A 19,804-nucleotide genomic window follows, 5' to 3' on the forward strand; every position below is an offset into this window, starting at 1 on the left:
CCTCCTTTATCCTCTGTTGTGCTTTATCAAAGGGGCCAAGGAGCTTTATGCTCAGTCTTCCCCGTGGCCGTGGGATTTATGGTGTCTGCACTGGAGACAGTGCGTCATGTCCCCAGATGCTGGGAGTGAACAGTCAGCCAGGAGCAAGCTGGGTGCAGCCCAGAGATGGCATTAGTGACGTGAGAGAGCAGGGGATGAAGACATAGAAGGAGTTCAAATGAAAGGGAAGGAAATGTGTTCAGATTTTTTTTATAGATATTTAATTATTTGAGAGGCAGAGTTACAGACAGAGAGAAGGAGGCAGAGAGAGAGGTCTTCCATCTGCTGGTTTACTCCCCAAATGGTCGCAATGGCCAGAGCTGGGTTGATCTGAAGCCAGGAGCTTCTTTTGAGTCTCCCACGCAGGTGCAGGGGCTCAAGCACTTTGGGCCATCTTCTACTGCTTTCCCAGGCCACAGCAGAGAGCTGGGCCAGAAAAGGAGCAGCCAGGATGTGAACCGGCGCCTGTATGGGTTGCCAGCACCGCAGGTGGAGGCTTAGCCTACTACGCCACAGCGCCGGCCCCTGGATTTTTCTAAGAAGTGGTTTAACATCTTCCCTGCTAACTTAACAGTGATGGCTCCACTTAGATGTCCACCCCAAGTGTGCTCATCTTCAGCTCAGAAACAGCGGGAACACAGACTGGGAGCCACAGCCGGCTGATGCCCCAGAAGGGCTGTGACATTGAAGCACCAATGGCCAAGGTGGTTTGGTTTCATGCATGGAAGAAGCCCCAGTTGCTCATTCTGGACCTAGCGTCCTGTTTCTCCCCCAGGTGCAGTTATTTGCTTTAAAATTAGCTCTCATACTAAAATGGAAGAGGCAAACTCAGAATAGAATTGGCTCCTTGTCCACGGCGCAGTAGGTAGTGCACCTGCATGGGTGCCAAGGATCCCCAGGGAGTGCCTGCCGTACTGTTTGCTGTTAGCAACCCCGTGTATGGTGACACTAGCAGGTGTGACACAGGGCTGTTAGACATGAACTGCAGCAAATTGCAGAGACTTGTTGAACGCGGAACGGTTTGGTGGAGTATTGAGCAATTCGTGCTAGGAGGTGTTAGAAGGTATCGTGGGGAACCCCTGTGGGGAACGCAAAGCCTATATGTGAGAGAAGCGCCCGCCTCGGAGAGCCACTCTAGGATGTGCCTACAGAATTCTGCTAGACCTGCACAGCTGGGTGCACACCCGGCCACAGCTGGGGGAGGGGCAGCGGGTCTGCAGCCTCACTACTCAGTCAGTAGTGTTGATGAGCTCTGCTCATCCTGACTTGGCTGCTCTACCATTCCAGCACCAGGAACCTGACCCTGAGGCTCAGGAAGGCTTTCAAAAGCAGGCTTCCTAATGCAGGAAGAAGGCACAGCCAACAGTCAGCCGAGAGCAAGCTGGCCGCAGCCCCGTCTCTGTGCTGCAACACCGGCTGTTCAGGAACAGGGTCCATCTCTTGTGCTGTGTGTCCACTGGCTCAGCCATGTGCGTCGGGTCTAAGGTGCATGGCGAGGGGGGTGCAGGCCCTGCCCGTGTCTCTACCTGCCTCCACAACAAGAAACCATGAGGGGGTCCGTGGGGCTGGCAGTGGTCATAGCAAACATTCCATCAGCACGTCTCCCCTCTCCTGCTGTGTGTGCCTTCTGTGATATTTCAAACTCCCGGCCAGGGTGTTGAGTGACCATGCTCTGTGGTTTGCCCCAGCTGTTCTGGTTGGTGCCGGATGCCCAGACTGATGGTCGCTAGGTCCTCTGTGACCAGTTTGAATGAATGAATGAGTGAATGAATGAATTCTGTGAGCAGGACCCTCATGGCATTATTCAGAGATAGAGCACTTGGTGGCATGCTTGGCTTAGGTAATTTTTTCTTTTGTGTTGAGATGGATGCTTCTCTGTTTTATTTTTTTAATGCATGAAAAGCCAAAACTCATTATTTTCTCTGTCCAGTGTTTAAATGAGAAGCAAGCTCTGAGTCATCTCTCTAATGAACAAGCGTTGACTAAAAGTACAAGAAGCACATAATGAGGTGTTACCAAGCTTTTGTGCTGACGTGGTTGCGTGACATTTATGTATAAATATGGCCGCGTAGGCATTTGGGCAGCATCTTCTGGTCCCCTGCCCCAGGCGATTGGAAATTTAAGGTTTCTACACTGATCTTCCAAGTGCAACCAGTTTCCAGTGAATGATTTTATAAATCATTTTCTGTGTATCTATCATAAAAAAATCTAACTGTAGCATACAGAAATAGTATGAATTTATTATCTTTCAAAGCTTTCGTACTGATTACTTCATAACAGAAGCCATAGGGAATAAAATCACACCACTTCCCTTAAATCAAACCAACTAACTCAGAGCTCTGACACACTAATTGAGCTCTTATTGATCACTAAATCAACATGTTGTTATTACTTCTGCATTGTTAGTGATGGTTACCAACTTCTCATTTTATTGACTGCAGTATCTGGGTCACAGGCCCATTAGTCATTGTGTAGAACACTAGAAATTCCTCACTCACACTGTGTTATGGAGGAGGGTTAAACTGAAATTAATTACTTGACAGTGATAAGTAATTAACTGATTTATTTGGGAAACATTTTAAAGACACACTTAGTGTGCAGGAAGCTGTATGAGGTGCTGATATTGGACAGATAAAACTTAGGCTCTGCCTTTTAGGATTTTACAGTCTTCCTGGTTAAGAAAGACAAAAATCAAACAAGAATTGTAGTTGAAAAGCAGATGCCATTCTGTAAGGGAGGGGACACTAAAAGGAGGAGGAACGCTGAAATCACGTGGGAGAAGCAGGACCCAGGAGGGCTTCTGAGAGGGTGGGCATTGGGAGAACAGCCGGACATCACCTGTTGGTGGTATAAGATGGACCAAAATGCAGTGTCCAGAACCAACTCCATCCCCACCCCCAGGCTGGCAAACAAACCAGAGGAGCTGTCATCATACCTGTTAGGAAACCCCCCAGGGAGGTGAGGGTATAAAGAAACCTGAGCAAACCCAATTCCAGAATGAACTCTTCTGGGAACGACTGAGCATAGCTCTTCCCATACGACCGGGACAAGAGTTAGGGAGACCAGTCCCTGGCAGGGGCGAAGAGTTTGGCGTATATTTTCAGTTGCTGTTCTCAGTGTCTGGAGACTAATTTGAGAGAGGCTAGGCTGCACAGTGTGAGTGGGCCCCCAACTCTGGCTCCTTCCTGTGTGACTGTACCATACAGGACAGGAGAGGGGGAGGAGGGCTGGGAGCCGGCCTTCCAAGGAATGCCAGACATTGCCCAGAACACCATCGTAGCCCACTGAGGGCATGGACAAAGCAGCAGGTGGAGATGGGTCCATCATATGGGATGCAGAGCACATTGTGGGGGGGCTGGGGAGGGAAGAGGAGTCCTGAGCGACTTTTGCACAGGCACTCAGCCTGCAGAGCAGAGAGAGAGAGAACTTGGCAGAGACACTAGAGCCTGGATCCAAGCCCTGCCCATGAAGGTAGACTGGGATCCGCACTGATAAAATCACATTAAATAGAAGTTGACTATATCCCCCAGAGAAGAAGCAGAGATGTACAAACTAGATAAAAAAAACCAAAGCAAGTTCCCAGTATACTCTAGTGAAACCAAAGCACCTTAGATTCAAAGACATACAGGTTGAAAGTAAAAGGATGGAAAATACATGTGATGGAAACTCTTAAATATAAGAAGCTGGTCTGACTCTGCCAATACTAGATCAAGTGCACTTTAAGAAATTAGCATTACCAGAGGTAGAGACATTTTCTAATGGCAAAGTGGTTACTTCGTTAAGAAGACGTGGAAATCTTTTTATGAACCTGTGCCAGTGTTCAGATACATAAAGACAAAATGTGAGAATGAAGAAACATCCAAGTCCATAATCATTATTAGAGATTTCAACTCTCTCAGTAGCTGATTAAATTTTTTTAAAATATTTATTTATTTATTTGAAAGGCAGAGTTACAGAGAGACAAAAACAGAGAGAAAAGAGAGAGAGAGGAAATGAATCTTCTATCCACTGGTTCACTCCTCAAATGGCCACAATGGCTGGAGCTGGGCCTATCTGAAGCCAGGAGCCAGGAGCTTCCTCTGAGTCTCCCACGCGGGTGCAGGGACCCAAACACCTGGGCCATCTTCCACTGCTTTCCCAGGCTATAGCAGAGAGCTGGATCAGAAGTGGAACAGCTGGGACTCGAACTGGTGCCCATATGGGATGCTGGCAGTGTCTTTACCCACTACGCCACAGCGCTGGGTCTGCTGATTAAAATTTAAAAATAGGTAAAATATCAGTAAGGATATAGAACAGTTGAAGTATATCAGCCTACCTGGTTAAATTGATATTTATAGAATCAAACACCTAAAAATGGCCAAATACACATCTTTTTGAAGTATGCAAAGACTATTTCCAAAGATAGATCCTGTTTTGGGCCACGAAATCAATCTCAGTAAATTTCAGTGTGTCAAAGTCAACCTGACAAATACATTAAAAGAAAAAAAAAACTATTGATTTGCAGATAATTATCCTTTAAAAATATAGGAGCAAAAATCTGAAGCAATATTTTTTTTCAAATCAAATTCAATAATATATAAAAAGAATAGTATATCACACTCAAGGGAGATTTTATTCCAGACATGCAGGGTTGGGTTGACACTTGAAAATCATCAGTATCACTCGCCGTATCAAAAAGGAAAAAAAAAAAAAACATATCTCACTGGGTATGGAAAAGGTACTTGAGAAAGCCAACTTCCTTTATGATTAAAAACCTACATTTAGCAGATACTGGATGGTGAAGGACTGGAGGTTTATCCTTAAAGTCTGTAGTTAGACAAGGACGTGTGCTCTCAGGTCTTCTCTTCACCATGGCATTGGATGTCCTGGCCAGTGCAGTGACAGAAGAAAAAGGATAAAAGTGGCTGGTGCCGCGGCTCACTAGGCTAATCCTCCACCTGTGGCGCCGGCACCCCGGGTTCTAGTCCCAGTTGGGGCGCTGGTTCTGTCCTGGTTGCTCCTCTTCCAGTCCAGCTCTCTGCTGTGGCCTGGGAAGGCAGTGGAGGATGGCCCAAGTGCTTGAGCCCTGTACCCGCATGGGAGACCAGGAGGAAGCACCTGGCTCCTGGCTTCAGATCAGCACAGCGTGCCGGCCATGGCGGCCATTTGGGGGTGAACCAACGGAAGGAAGACCTTTCTCTCTGCCTCTCTATCTCACTGCCTAACTCTGCCTGTCAAAAAAAATAAATAAATAAATAAAAATAAAAGTAATCTGGATGACAGAATAACTTCTATAGAACATTTGGTAAATCCTCTAAGGTTAGTGTGTAAGTGTGACAGTGCTGGCGTGCACAAGGCCCCTGCATAAACACAAGTTGTATTTCTAGGTAATGCCAACAACTGGATTATAGCATTTAAAAAATCTCATTTGTGATCGTTTCAAAATTAGGAATAACTTTAAGATTATGTGTAACAGCTTTACAATGAAAATTGTAAAATGTCATGACAGCAATTAAAGAAGAGTTAAGTGAGTGGAAATATGTTTCATGATCATGTGTCAGAAGATTTAGTAACGTTCAGCTGCCAGTTTTCTCCAAACTGATCGATAGCTGTGACACCAAAAGCGCATACCAGAAAAGAAAAAGTGATAAATTGGCTTTTCTCAAAATTTAAAAATCTTCCTCTTCCAAATACTCTGTTAAGAGAATGAAAAACAAGTCACAGGCTGGGAAAATATTTACAAACGATACATCTGAGAAAAGTACCTCTTTTCAGAATGTGTAATTAACTCTCAAAATCTGTTAGAAAGAAAAAGCAGGCAAATAAAAATGGGGCACAATAGATTTGGACTGACACTTCACTAAAGATAAATAGATGGCCGATGCGTTCATGTGACGTGTTCAACATCGTTATCCATTACAGGTGGAAATCACACCACCCTGAGATCCCATACGAGGCCACTTAGAATGGCCAACAATAAGTCTGACATCCGAGTGTTGACAAGGAAGTGAGGGAACCCGTGCTCTCATAGACAGCTGATGGCAATGCAGAAGGTTACAGTTACCTGTGAAAAAATGTTGACTGCTTTTTAAACACTGAAACACACACCTCCCGCTGATCCAGTCATTCTGCTTCCGCCCAAGATCAGTGAGAGTATATGTCCATTCAAAGATTTGTACGTGACTCTTCATGGTTGCTTTAATCGTAAATGCTTACAACTGGAAACAGTCCACATTGTGTCAACAAGGAAATGCGTAAATGAATTTTGTTTGATCTGCAGAATGGAATGCTTCCCAACAATAAAAATGAATGAACTATTGATGCACACAACAGCCCAGATAAATCTCAAAATAATTCTGCCGACAGAAAGACAGGCATAAGTAGAGCACCTGCTGTAATAATTGCATTTGTATAAAAGTGTAGAAAATGCAAGTAGTGTTGAGGTGGCGGGAAGCCTTGAGGATGTAGGGTGGGGAGCAGAGCGGGGAAGTATCACCCAGGGCACGAGGAACCTCTTAGGCTGACAGGTATGTTCACTACCTTGACATTGGTGATGATTTCATCGATGTGCACCCAGGTCTAAACACATATGTACTGTTGATTGCATGTCGCTTATGCCTCAAAAAAGCTAAAAAAGAAAAGAGAGCCCAACACAAAAAAAATGTATAAAAGTTTTAAACAGATGTGTTGTAAGAAAAGATATACAGACAACCAATGAGAGGATCAAACCTACTCGACATCATTGTTCACTAGGGAGGTGCAACGTAAAACCAAAAAGAACTGCTACTTCATATCCACGAGATTGCCCGAAAATTGTTAAAAATGTCTCACACCAACACGTATGCTATGGAGTCGCGACGATTCTCAAAGTGGTGAGCACATAAAGTATTGCAACCACTGTTTGGCTGTTTCTTTAAGGTTATGCCTATCTGTCCCTGGACCCAGCAATTCCACTCTTGGGTGGAAGAAGGGATGACAGGCATTCACGGGAAGACTGGCACAACCAGACTTCCCCAAACCAGAAACAAGCCAGACACCCACCAGCAAGCCTGCCTTCTTGCCTTCCGTTTCTGAAGAGATACAGCCTTAGGGGGTTGCACCTGGGGACACAGCATTCCTCCTTGCCCTTTACTTTGCTATGCCATGGGAACATCGTATGCAGAGGCACAGAATTACGAGAACCACAGTCACATTTTGTGTGCTGCATCTATGATGTGCATTCGATTTAAAAAAAAAAAAACAAAAAACAAAAAACAGGTGCCTGCTCATGCAGTTCTTTTCACTGGCCTTGGTGGGAAGCTGAGCTGTGGCGTCAGAGCTGTTTGCAGGGTTCGTGTCGGATTCTTAGCACGCACACTAGTGGCTGTTGCATAATCAAGGGTCAACGCATGCAGGCCACAGGCATGAGGATCATCCCCAAGTTCACTGCCAAGCAGCCATTCTTTCCTTAATGAACACTCACAGTGGCAGATAAAATGCTACCTGCAGAAGCAGCCGTGCTCCACTTAGAGAAAGTCTACAGTTCTAACCAGCTCATTTTAACTGCTCAGGGCAAGCCATCCTATTAAGATGTGTTTGTTCACCTGTTTACCCAGCAGCTTGAGTGTCTAAGGTGTGACAGACGCAAGAGTTCTTGGCTCAGGTATGACCTTATTTGCAATATGGTTGTAAACACATTTTCATGCCGGTCAGACCCACTCCCCGTTCCGTCCCTGCTCTGTTCTCACGCCCTGGGTTCTCTCCATGTGGTGAGTTGAGTCTCTCCTCCTGCCAGGCCCAGTGGAAGACGCAGCAGGTCAGAGAAGTGTAGCCGGCCCCGCCATCTGTAGCCGACTTGCCGAGGGAACAGGCAGTGTGCAAACACATCCATTCAGCAGGGACGAGGCATTGTGCGAAACCCTGTTGTTTTCATCATGTTTTTCTTTAGTGCTGAGTTCTGTGCGGGCAGAAGACAAGATCTTTTTTCTCTTGACTTCTGATTTCGCTTCTCATGTCACTGTGGCGTTATTCTCTGTGTTCACCTTCCCCAACTAGGTGCTTCCAGGCTGATCAGGCGAAACAGAAAACTCAGCAGCCATCTTCTTACCTGAGGGTTTATTGTACTTTGGGTCGACTTGCTCTGAATTAGGACGAGGAAGCCGGAAGACCTTTAGTCCATGCCTTTCGGTTTGTAGATAGGGAAACTGAGGCTGAGAGAGACGAATACAATGTTTTATTGATGGTGTTAATGGATGTAGAATTCTAGACTCTTTGTTCAGCATTTTTGGAATTTTGGTAAACTCAGGAAAGAAGATCATTCAACTCCCGTCTCCGAACCACGAATTTTGGCATTTTCCACCAAGTGGACCGGGAATGCCACTGCACTGTCTGTGGTGTGTCACACAGCCCTGGGTCAGTCAGCCAGGGCCACATCCTAGCACAGCCCTCAGGTCTCTCCTCTCCCTCACTGCAAATTGGGGTAATTCTGTGTCCACTGTAGAGTTGCAAAGAGGGTTAAGGAGGACCAAAGCGTACAAAGCCTGCAGCATCCGGGCCCCGTGCTCTGTGTGGTGAGTCACTTTGTGACGATGGTCTCCTGTCCTCTGAGGTTAGTATAGACAAGTGGCCTTGCTGGGTGCTGTGAGGGTGAGGTAGTTTGGATATTGAATGTCCCAAGTCCCATGTAGGAAAGCGTTGGTCCCCAGAGTGGAACTAACGGGGAGTGGTGGAATCTTTATGAAGTGGTGTCTAGTGGGGAGTCCTTAGATCACTTGGGTGTGCAGTTCTCATGAAAGGGTTGTTTGAAAAGCCCGGATTTGGGCTCAGTCTTTCTTCTGCTTCCTAGTTCTCAGTGTGATCCCTCCTCTGTACAAACTCTACCTTCCGCCATCTGCCAGGAGCCCCTCCCCAGAGTCAAAGGCTGTGATGTTGCCACGTGGACTTTTAGCCTCCAAAACTGTAAGATAAACGAAGCTTTTCTCCTTTTCAGTTGGTTGCCTCGGGTTTTTAGTTATAATATTGAAAACTTGGCTCACAGAGAAAACCACTGTTGAGGGTGCAATTGGTACTCTAACTAGACCCAAGGTGGGGAGGACCTATTAGTGCTGGTTAACTAGAAAAGATTCGAAGGGTTTGGAGAAGCAAGTGAGAAAAAGCCTGGAGTGCTGTAATGAACAGCTGAATGAGGTTATAGGTGATTCTGGTGATGTGGACAGAGAAGGCCATGCTAATGTGGTTTCAGATGGGATAAGGACCCCTCTGGGAACTGGACCAGGGGCCGCCCTTGCTGTACGAGTGTGGCAAAGAACCTGGCAATCTTGTGTCCATGCTGATACTTTGTGGGAGGTGAACTTGCAGGTGACACATTTGTTTATCTGGTGGGAGAGATGTCCGGGTAGCAGAGTGTCCAGGCTGTGGCATGGGTTTGATGGACTGCTTTTGATCAGTTTTACAGCGAGATCTGAGAGTAAACAGGAGCACAGTGAGAGATTTCCAAAATCCATAGCTTGGCCAGAGAAGAAACAAAGGAAGCATGCATCCACAAACAGGAGAGTGTGATGGAGAAATCGTTTGCTCTAAAGATTAGAGACAAAGTAGGAGCCATGGAGGGGCTGGCATGGTGGTGCATTGGTTAAGCTGCTGTTTGCAAAACTGGCAGCCCATATCGGAGCACTGGTTCAAGTCCCAGCTGCTGCACTTCCAATGCAGCTCCAGCTGATGAACCTGGGAAGGCAGCAGAAGATGGGTCACGTATTTGGGCCCCTGTCAGCATGTGGGAGACCCAGATAGAATTCGAGACTATTGGCTTTGGCCTAGACCTGGATATTGCAACCATTTAGGGACTGTACCAGCAGAGGGAAGATCTCTCTCTTTTTCTCTCCTTTGAAATAAGTATTTTTTTTTTTTTAGAAAAAAAGAAAGTCATGTGCTAACCAGCAAAGCAGTAGGAAAAAGGCCTTGAGGTCATCTCCAAAGTCTTTTGGGGGCTCCTCCTATCACAGGCCCAGAGGTCTGGGGGGCACAAGTGTGTCCTGCAACGTGGGATCCCTTCCACAGGCTCGCCAAAACCTCAGGGTCACTGCCTTCAGCTAGTAAAGATTCCATGGCTGCAGCCAAGGGGGCCCGGGTGCGGAGATGCTGCTATCAAGCTTCAGTGTTGTCCATGGAGTGCTCTTTTGCAGGCATGCAGGATGCATGAGTTAGGCAGGCGGTCATGGAAGCTTCCACTACGAGTCCAGAGGGAAGCCTGGGAGGCCAGTGGTGTGCTGCAATGTGGGAGTCCCTTGCATGGAGCCCCCGTGGGTGATGCCTAGTGGAGAGCTGTGGGAGTGAAGTCAATGTGGAGACCCCCAGGAAGGGGAAGCAACCAGCACTGTGCTACGCCAGCCCTGGGAAGTCACAGATATCCGTGTGCATCCCCAGAGAGCGACCACGTGGGCTGTGGGTGTCAGGACTGCCCAAGCCCTGGGGAGCTCATCCCGCACCACAGGGTGGCTGCAGTGCCAGACACGCAGCGTTAGCACTTAGAAGTCCAGTCTTGCTTTAGGTCAAGTCCTCTTCTTTGCTCTACCCCTATTTCTCTCTTTTGGAATGGGAATGTGAACTCTGTGCCCATCCTGCCATTGTTACGTTGGGGGTAACTTTTTTTGACAGGCAGAATGGACAGTGAGAGAAAGAGAGAGACAGAGAGAAAGGTCTTCCTTTGCTGTTGGTTCACCCTCCAATGGCCGCCGTGGCCAGGGCACCGTGCTGATCCGAAGGCAGGAGCCAGGTGCTTCTCCTGGTCTCCCATGGGGTGCAGGGCCCAAGCACTTGGGCCATCCTCCTCTGCACTCCCTGGACACAGCGGAGAGCTGGCCTGGAAGAGGGGCAACCGGGACAGAATCCGGTGCCCCGACCGGGACTAGAACCCGGTGTGCCGGCGCCGCTAGGTGGAGGATTAGCCTAGTGAGCCGTGGCGCCGCCCAGTAACTTGTTTTTGATTTTCACAGGGGTTCATAGCCAAACAAGTTTGCTCTGAGTCTCAGATGAGGCTTTGCACTTGGACTTTGGAGCAGTGCTGGACACTGAGACCCTGGGACTCCTGGGGCTGGAATGAATGCGTTCTGTGGTGTGAGATGAACACGATGAGCCTTTGGGAGCAGGGGGTGGTTCAGATATTAGTCTGGATGTCGCATGTGCCCCGAGGGCCTCTGTGTAGAAGCCTTGGTCCCCTGGGTGGCCCTCTTGGATGGCAGTGGAACCTTTAGGAAGTGCATCTAGCGGAGGTCGCTGGTTCTCTGGGGGCGTGGCCTCGGAAGGGCGTTCTTACAACAGGGTTGTGATCAAAGCTGGAGCTTGGGCCCAGCCTCTCTGCTTCCTAACTCTCCGTGTCATCCCTTCCTCTGCACATGGTACCGTGGACTCCTCATGGGTGCTAGAGCCTGAGCCATACTATGTGCACCTTGAATCTCCAGAACCGTGAGCCGAGATAAACCTCTTTTTTTGTATGAACTTAGCCTGTACAGGTATCCCACTGTCGTGAAGAGAAACCGACCGATGCCAGGGCACATGGACCACCAGGTTGGAATTCTTGGCCTTAACCCATTCTGTGTACTTTCTCCTTGCCAGGGCTAGGGCTAGAGGCTGAGGAGGCTGGAACAGCCACAATGCAGGCCGGGAAGAGGGCATGACCAGGCAGAAATGACAGAGGGTAAGAGGCAGTGTAGAGTGGGGGAGGGGAGAAATGGTGATACTGGCTCTAGGTCATCGTTGTTTCTTCAGAATAATCCCAAACTGCCAAGATTTGCATCCTTCGTGGAGATCTGTAACATCTACATTTCACAGTACTGTCAACTTTCTGGACAATGTGTCCGTGTGCTAGTTTAGAACGGAACACCTCTCCCACCCCATAGGTTTTGTGAACTCGGTAAAAACTGCTCAGGGACTTCTTTTTTTTTTTTTCTAACTGAAAGGTGTGTCTACTCTGCAGAGATACACAGACACCTCTGCCTCCCTCAGGGCACGACACTCTTCTGTCCTTGTGACAGCATTGTCAGTAAGAATGACCTTTTGATCTTCCCCTGCACTGGGGAGGGAGGGGCACAGAGAGCTGAACCCTGGGACACAGGGCCGCTGCCGCCGTGGTGAGACGGTAAAGACAGAGACACAGAGAGAGCGCAAAAGGTAGATGGGTGCAGAGAGAAGAGAGAGGCAGTAAAAGCAAGTCGCCAGAACCACCTTATGGTGCAAGCCCAAAGTGGGAAAGTCAAGTAACCCAGTCTCCATTAATGAGCTGGACACGGCCAGTGCCAGAGACACCCCCCCCACCACGCCCCGCCCTGAGCTCCCAAATCTTGCTGCCTCCAGTCGCATCCTGGCATTGTCTCATTAGGAAGCCGGTGGACAGCCCCGCGACGGTGTGCTTTGTCAGGCCAGCAGGCAAGCAGGTCTTGATCAACATACCTGTCAAGGCTGCCTTCAGGCTGTGCGGCAGACGGGAGGAAATGCGTGTTATGTGGTCAGAGATGTCCTGGTTTGAGTTTCCTCATTTGTTTTGGATGCTTGGCACAAGAGAATAGCTGATGATCATGCGCAACTCATGCGCAAAGGAAATCTCCTCCACTCCGTGCCCCTGGCACGTGCGACTCCCGGGACCTCCAGGTCTCCCTGTCATAATTGTGCAATCTGGGATTGGGCTGCGAGGGTGTCCAGGCCAGGCCTGTTTCTCAGAGGAAGGAGCCCTGATGTTTGGCTCTGGATCCCTGTCTTGAAGGCTGGGAGCATGGGGAGCACGGGGAGCACGGGGGGGCTAGTCCTCTGCCCCTCTCACTGCTGGGCAGGTGGGGATGTGACGCCACGTGCGGCCACGTGCAACAGTGAGCTGCCTCCAGAAAGCTGCTCTGACTTGCCCCAAATGAGAGTCACCTTTTCCCTCACAGTTACTGTTACAAGCGTGTCAGTCTGCAAGCTCTCTGAGGACAGGGCTGAGTTCTTCTCCCCGACACATTGTATCCAGAGCTTGGCACACGCAGCGGTCTTAGCATGATGCTCCTGGTGATGCTGATGTTTGCGGAGTTAGCTGGTACTTGTGAGGGCAGCGCTGACTGGGGCGTGCACGGTGCTGGTGAGGCTGCTGCTGGCGATGGCCATGATGCTGCTGGTGGTGATGCCGATGGTGGCGGCAGTGCTGCCGCGAAGGCAGTGATGAGGTGGTGGTGATATTTCTGACTGTGGAGTGGATGCAGATCACGGTGGTGCCAATGGTGGAGACACTGCTGCTGCTGCTGGTGGTGGTATTGACAGTGACTACCATTTATCAAATACCTCCTCTGAGATCTGTGCTCGGCGCTCTTAGCTCTGCACTCCCTAGCCCTCACAGCTGCTTTTTTTTTTTTTTTTTTTTTTTGACAGGCAGAGCGGACAGTGAGAAAGAGAGAGACAGAGAGAAAGATCTTCCTTTTGCCATTGGTCCATTGATTCACCCTCCAATGGCCGCCGCGGCCGGCGTACTGCGCTGATCCGATGGCAGGAGCCAGATACTTATCCTGGTCTCCCATGCGGGTGCAGGGCCCAAGCACTTGGGCCATCCTCCACTGCACTCCCGGGCCACAGCAGAGAGCTGGCCTGGAAGAGGGGCAACCGGGACAGAATCCGGCTCCCCGACCGGGACTAGAACCCGGTGTGCCGGCACCGCAAGGCAGAGGATTAGCCTAGTGAGCTGCGGCATCGGCCCACAGCTGCTTTTTAATGAAAAGGAAATGGTTTTTTCATTTTGCAGGGTTGTAGACTTGAGGTTTAAAGAGGTAAGCTAAGTGGTCTCAAGTTGCACAGTTACACAGAACTGTGCTGATGGGATTGGCCTGGTCTCCCACGCGTGCCTTCTTTCCTACCAGTTTTCTTCAGCGTGTAGGGTGCCTGGGTCCCACCCTGTCTTCTGTAGAAACACCATGAGTTCAGATGGCACCTGGAGAGGGTGGCCATGTTCGCCTTCACCAGGACACCATGGTACTGGCGTGGTTTAGAGAGGACCTGATGTGGCGTGAGAAGCAGGTGTTGTCTATTTCTCCTGCAGCCCCGATTTGGGCTGCTCTCTCCCTCTTCACCTGCATTTGATTCACAGCATAAACAAATCAGGAAGAGTTTATCTGTCCCAGTCTGCTGCCCAGCCCGCACTCTGCTGCGATCTTGTAATGCATCGTGTGAAGCCTGCTATGGGCTCTACCCGGGGCGGCTCTACTCGACGCTAATTAAAGGCCCTTTGAGAGAAAGCTCCAGGTTGGGCCGCATTCCTGGCAAAGAGAGGAGGGATGCTCCAGGCACATTAATGAGGTATTTGAATGTGAGTTCCCAGCCCCCAGCCTGGTGACCTGGCCAGGTGTTCAGCGAGCGCCTTTCTGAAGGGGAGTGCAGGCCGAGTTGAAGATTGACATTTGCTCCCAATTTGTGGGAAATGGCTGGAGGGGCTCTTTGCTGTGGTGCCATTCTCTCTCTCTCTCTCTCTCTCTCTCGTCTCTTTCTCTCATCTTGCTTTCTCTTTGCTAAATGACAAGCAGTTCATTTCAGCTAGTTCTTGGACAAATTTGGACAATTTGGATGGTAGGTTAAGTCACATCATTGTGCACATAATAATAAAAAATGTAGAGATCATATCTAATCGCCTTCTTTGACAGAAAACAGAATTGAGTCTCAAAAGGTCAAGTGATTTTCCTGTTCATACACAAACGCCAAAGCCCAAGCCCGTTTCAACCCGCTTCTGCACTTCCAGCTTGGCCACATGGGAATCTGTCTCCAAAGCCTGAACCCAGGTGTTGTTGTTGTTGTTTTTTTTTTTTTTTTTTTTTTTGACAGAGTGGACAGTGAGAGAGAGAGAGAGACAGAGAAGTCTTCCTTTGCCGTTGGTTCACCCTCCAATGGCTGCTGCGGCTGGCGCGCTGTGGCCGGCGCAGCGTGCTGATCTGAAGCCAGGAGCCAGGTGCTTCTCCTGGTCTCCCATGTGGGTGCAGGGCCCAAGCACTTGGGCCATCCTCCACTGCACTCCTGGGCCACAGCAGAGAGCTGGCCTGGAAGAGGGGCAACCAGGACAGAATCCAGCGCCCCGACTGGGGCTAGAACCTGGGGTGCCGGCGCTGCAAGGTGGAGGATTAACCTATTGAGCCGCGGAGTGGCTGAACCCAGGTATTTTTGAAAGTCATCAGACCTGGGAGTCAGAACCACTCGCCTTGAATTCAGTTTGACCGAACACATTAACTAGCTGTTGGGGGGAGCATCCCTGTTGACTCAGCATGCATTATGTACCCTGAAGAGGTACAGGGAGAAAATATGAGATTTAAACACGAGTGGCCTGTGGAGCCATGCCTCACCTTCACAGGAGCTCTGGGTGTGTTCCAGGACAGCCGTAGCCACTGTGAAAGCCCCCAAGTTGTGCACGTCCCTGACTTTTTGGCGGCACCATGGCAAGAGGTAGACCTTTGAGATTTCTCGCATTTTTTTATAGCTGTCCTGGGGAGAGGGACAGCCGCTGGGCCCTGCTGTCTCCAGTGGCAGAAACAAAGTATGAAGGGGTCATCGTCACCAAGGGGAAATTCACCAAAGCAGTGGGGAGACACCGTAGGCGGGGGCTCAATGCAATGTCCACCATGGCGTCGGCCAGTAAATGATGTCAGAGGTCATTATTTGGTGAAGGAACCTGGCAAATCCCCTTGCATTGAATATTGGTATTTTGAAAAAGTAGGCTAGGGGCTGGCGCTGTGGGGTAGGTTAAGCATTCTCCTCCTGCATGGGCAGCCCATGAGGGCGAGTGCCGGCTGTTGCATTTCCAATCCAGCTCTCTGCTGTGGCCTGGGAAAGCAGGAAAAGATGGCCCTAGTCCTTGGGCCCCTGCACCCACGTGGAAGACCTGGTAGAAATTCCTGGCTCCTGGCTTTGGATTGGCCCAGCTCTGGCTGTTGTGGTTGTTCGGGGTGTATAGCAGCGGATGGAAGACCTCTCTCTCTGTCTCTCCCTCTCTCTGTCTGTAATTCTGCCTCTCAAATAAATTATTTTTAAAAAAGTAGGCTATAAAACTGTTTCACATCATTAGTAAAGGAGTGGGACCAAATTAGAGACCTGCAGACAAAGTTGTTGGAGACTCTACTGAAGGAGAGATTGAATTATGGGGAAAGCTGCCTTTTGGAGTTACAGTAAACACTATGCAGGCAGAGGAGACAAATGGATCTTTCCCAAGAAGATAAATAAATGGCCAAAAAGCACAAGAAAATATACCCAACAGCATCAGCCATCAGGGAAATACAAACCAAAACTACAAGGAGATACCACATCCCAACCACTAGAATGGCTGCAGTAAAAGACAGATAGTAACAAGTGTTGACAAGGAGGTGGAGAAAATGGGCTGCTCATACTTTACTGGTGGGATTTGAAAATGGTGTAGCTATCCTGGAAAACAGGCTGTCGGTAGGTTAAATACAGACTCCTATGTCCCAGCAATTTTATAGCCTGATATGTACCGAAGAGAATTGAAGACATGTCCGTCAACAATTTAATACACGAATGGTCATGGCGTGGAAACCACGAAAATGGGTATAAACTGATCAAGAATACACAAAGTGTGGGCTGTATGTACCGTGGAATAATATTATTTGACCTATAGATAGGAAATTCTGATCCCTGCTACCACAAGGGTGTCCTTGGAGAACCTGCTATGTGAAATAAGCCAGACACAGAAGACCACGGATTGTATGATCCCAATTACATAAGGTGTCCAAAGTAAGAAAATCCATAGAGACAAAAGGTAGGTTAGTGGCTTCCAGATAATGAAGTCAGTAAGGAATGAGACGGGCCCGGCACCACAGCTCACTAGGCTAATCCTCCACCTGCGGCGCCAGTACCCCGGGTTCTAGTCCCGGTCTGGGCGCTGGATTCTGTCCCGGTTGGTTGCTGCTCTTCCAGTCCAGCTCTCTGCTGTGGCCTGGGAAGGCAGTGGAGGATGGCCCAGGTGCTTGGGCCCTGCACCTGCAGGGAGACCAGGAGGAAGCACCTGGCTCCTGGCTTCGGATCGGCACAGTGCGCTGTCCTCCAATGCACCGGCCATAGCAGCCACTTGGGTGGGGGGTGAACCAACGGAAAAAGGAAGACCTTTCTCTCTGTCTCTTTCTCTCTCACCAACTCTGCCTATCAAAAAAAAAAAAAAAAAAAAAAGGAATGAGAAGGGTGCCAAGTTCTCTTTTCAGGGTGATGAAATTGTTCTGGAATTAGATAGTGGTGGTGTTTGCATGACTCTGGATATGCTAAAAACCACTGAGTTGGGTGAATTTCATGGCGTCTGAGTTACAAGAAAGCTGTTATCAGAAAACCAATGCAATAATAACGCTGGAATAGCAAAGTTGGTATGGCGTTGGTAGGAAAGCGGAGATTCCTGTTTTGGGTTTGCATTTCACAGATGCCTGCTGTCCAGGTGCGACTGTGTGTGGCCGACTTTGGAGCCTGAGCTGTTGCTGTTTTGTTCCTCTGCCCCTTCAGGGTGATGGCCCATTTCCTGAGAGCATCCTGACCTACGTGGCCCACACATCTGCACTGACCTATCCTCCCGTGCCCCGGGCCAAGTACCCTGAGGACCTCCCACTGCGCACCTTCAGCCGACTCCAGCCGGATGAGCTCACTCCCAAGGTGGACAGCGGTGTGGACAGACAGCACCTGATGGCGGCTCTCAGCGCCTACACTGCTCAGAGACCCCCTGCGGCCTCCAGGGAGGGCGACCCGGGGCTGCAGTATCTCCTGCGTGATCCCTCAAGAGCACCGAGGCCCTTCTCGGCACCAGCAGTCCCCCAGCAGTGGTCCTCACCTCCAGGAGACCCAAAAGACCCCAGCATGGATGATGGTGAGTGAGCCCCTTGGGGTCTCGTTTGTTCACCTTTGTTTCCCCGGCCGGCCCTTGCTGATGCTGGGTTTACTGCATCTTTCCCATGCTGTGAGATCTTCCCATCAATGCCTCCCTCCAGGACAGCGTGGCAGAGGCAGGACAGAGTGGCAAAGGGACTCCCAGGTCCCCACGCCCCATCAGTGTTGGGGGAAGAGCAGGCCATTTTCCTGCCCAGGGGGACACCTGCTACTGGAGGGAGAGCTGGGTGCTTCTGTCCTGGGGTGCCGCTGTCCGTATTGAGTTCTCACTTCTCTCCCATCCTTCCCTGCACATCACAAGTGCATGGTTTTATTGATGGAAATGAAAAAATTGGATGGAGAACATGGCCCCTAGGTTGTATGTGTCGTGTACATTGTTTTTTGGAAACCGAATAGGAATGCCTCCATGTGTCCCTTGTCTCCCAGCTCGAAGAGGCTGAACACATGGTCACTCATATGTCGGCGGTTATTTGCCTTGTCCTCAGTGGGATCTCCTCTGAGGATTATACCGTTTGTATATAGCACATCGAGTGTATAGTGCAGACCTTGGACTGACTGCTGTGTCAACACTGTGTGGTCCTCAATATTTGCAGGTGCATTATAACCTAATATATTTTGATTCTATTAGAACCTAATTTATTTTGATCATCCCGGGGAGGAAGCTCCTCCACAATGCATAGAAAGCTTCGAGCTATTTATTTTCTAAGAGTGTTTCCCCAGAACCACCCTAAAGTGGATTTCTGATAAAAGATGACTTCTCCTTTGAGAGGCACAGATGCCAAAGTTAAGCAGATAGCAGATTTTTTTTTCCCTTAAATGCTGCCTGAGAATCACATTAACATTGCACTCTCTATTTTCTGTAAGTGTAAGCTTAATTGAGGTTGCTTTGAAAATCGTCTTTTCTGCTGGCTGCTGGCTTTCAGCCGGGCAGCTCGCTCATTCTCACTCTCTCTTTGTCCATATGGCCATTACGGCAATTTTTAAATGGAGTGAACGGAAAATTAAAATTAGAGGGAAAGATGTGTTTCCATTACTGATATTTGCCTCTCGGTTCTGTCTTGAAAGAAAACGGTGTGTAAGGAAGCAGACCGCCGTGAACGTGGCCAGGAATTGTTTGCGCATAAATTCACCATTAAGGAGGCTGATGTTTGTGTACAGGAAGTTGTTTTTTTCCTGGAGTGTCTTCCTCTTGGAGGCTGTTCCTCTTCTACTTTAAACCGGGCACCGCTCTGACTCCGCGGCTTCTGCACCCGTACGCGTCATGGACTCCGTGGGGTTGCCTTTGCTGCTGTCTTGGCTCTCACACGATCACCGTGCGTTCTGGTCGTGCCCAGCTCAGAGCAGGCTCACCCTCTGCCCCGTGGTGCCCTCTCTAGGGGGCCGGCCACCCTGTCCCCTGTATTTGCGCTCCTTCATGGAAGCCGCGAGGTGTTGTCCTTGTCTCATTCTCCCTTCTCTGTCTCCTGTCCTACCTCCCACAACTTAAACAGTCCATTTACTGATGACCTTTGTCCTGGTCATTGGAAACAGGAAGTGGTACATACGGCTCCCCCTGCTGGAGGGACTGGAGACCTGGGTATGTCCCCAGGTAGACCAGGCTCTGCCTTGCTGTGGCTGTGTACACTGTCTACACTGCTTGCCTGCCCGTTGCCTTGCTACCTCCCCATTCTGCTCGCCTTCCAAGCTGCAGATGCTGGGGACTCTGGCCCTTGAAAAATCCACTCTCCACCGCCCAGTGATCCTTACATTTACCTAATGTCCTTGGCGTTTCTCCCCTTGATGCTTGTAGCACTGGTTATCTTTTTCTTGCATCCCGTCTTCCCAGCTGCACTGGCTGGGAGCTGCCAAGCAGTGCTACCAGGAGCCCCCATGTGTGCATCTCCTGGCTCCCGCAGGTGGTAACCCCTGGGATTTCTTTGCAGTGTATTTGTAC

General features: G+C 49.4%; 1 protein-coding gene across 3 annotated transcripts in view; it reads left to right on the forward strand.

Annotated features, from left to right (window-relative positions):
* PTPRN2 (protein tyrosine phosphatase receptor type N2) overlaps positions 1 to 19,804 on the forward strand; it is a 1,109,078-nt gene that overhangs the window by 423,070 nt on the left and 666,204 nt on the right. For all 3 annotated transcript variants that reach the window (XM_089336860.1, XM_051857048.3, XM_089336861.1), the window contains one exon: positions 17,494 to 17,851. In XM_089336860.1, the coding sequence (XP_089192986.1) occupies positions 17,494 to 17,851 (358 nt within the window). The remainder of the gene's footprint in view (positions 1 to 17,493; positions 17,852 to 19,804) is intronic.

The sequence above is a fragment of the Oryctolagus cuniculus genome, chromosome 7 (assembly GCF_051225735.1).
Source record: "Oryctolagus cuniculus isolate XC-2025 breed Fujian yellow rabbit chromosome 7, ASM5122573v1, whole genome shotgun sequence".
NCBI classification, from domain to species: Eukaryota; Metazoa; Chordata; class Mammalia; order Lagomorpha; family Leporidae; genus Oryctolagus; species Oryctolagus cuniculus.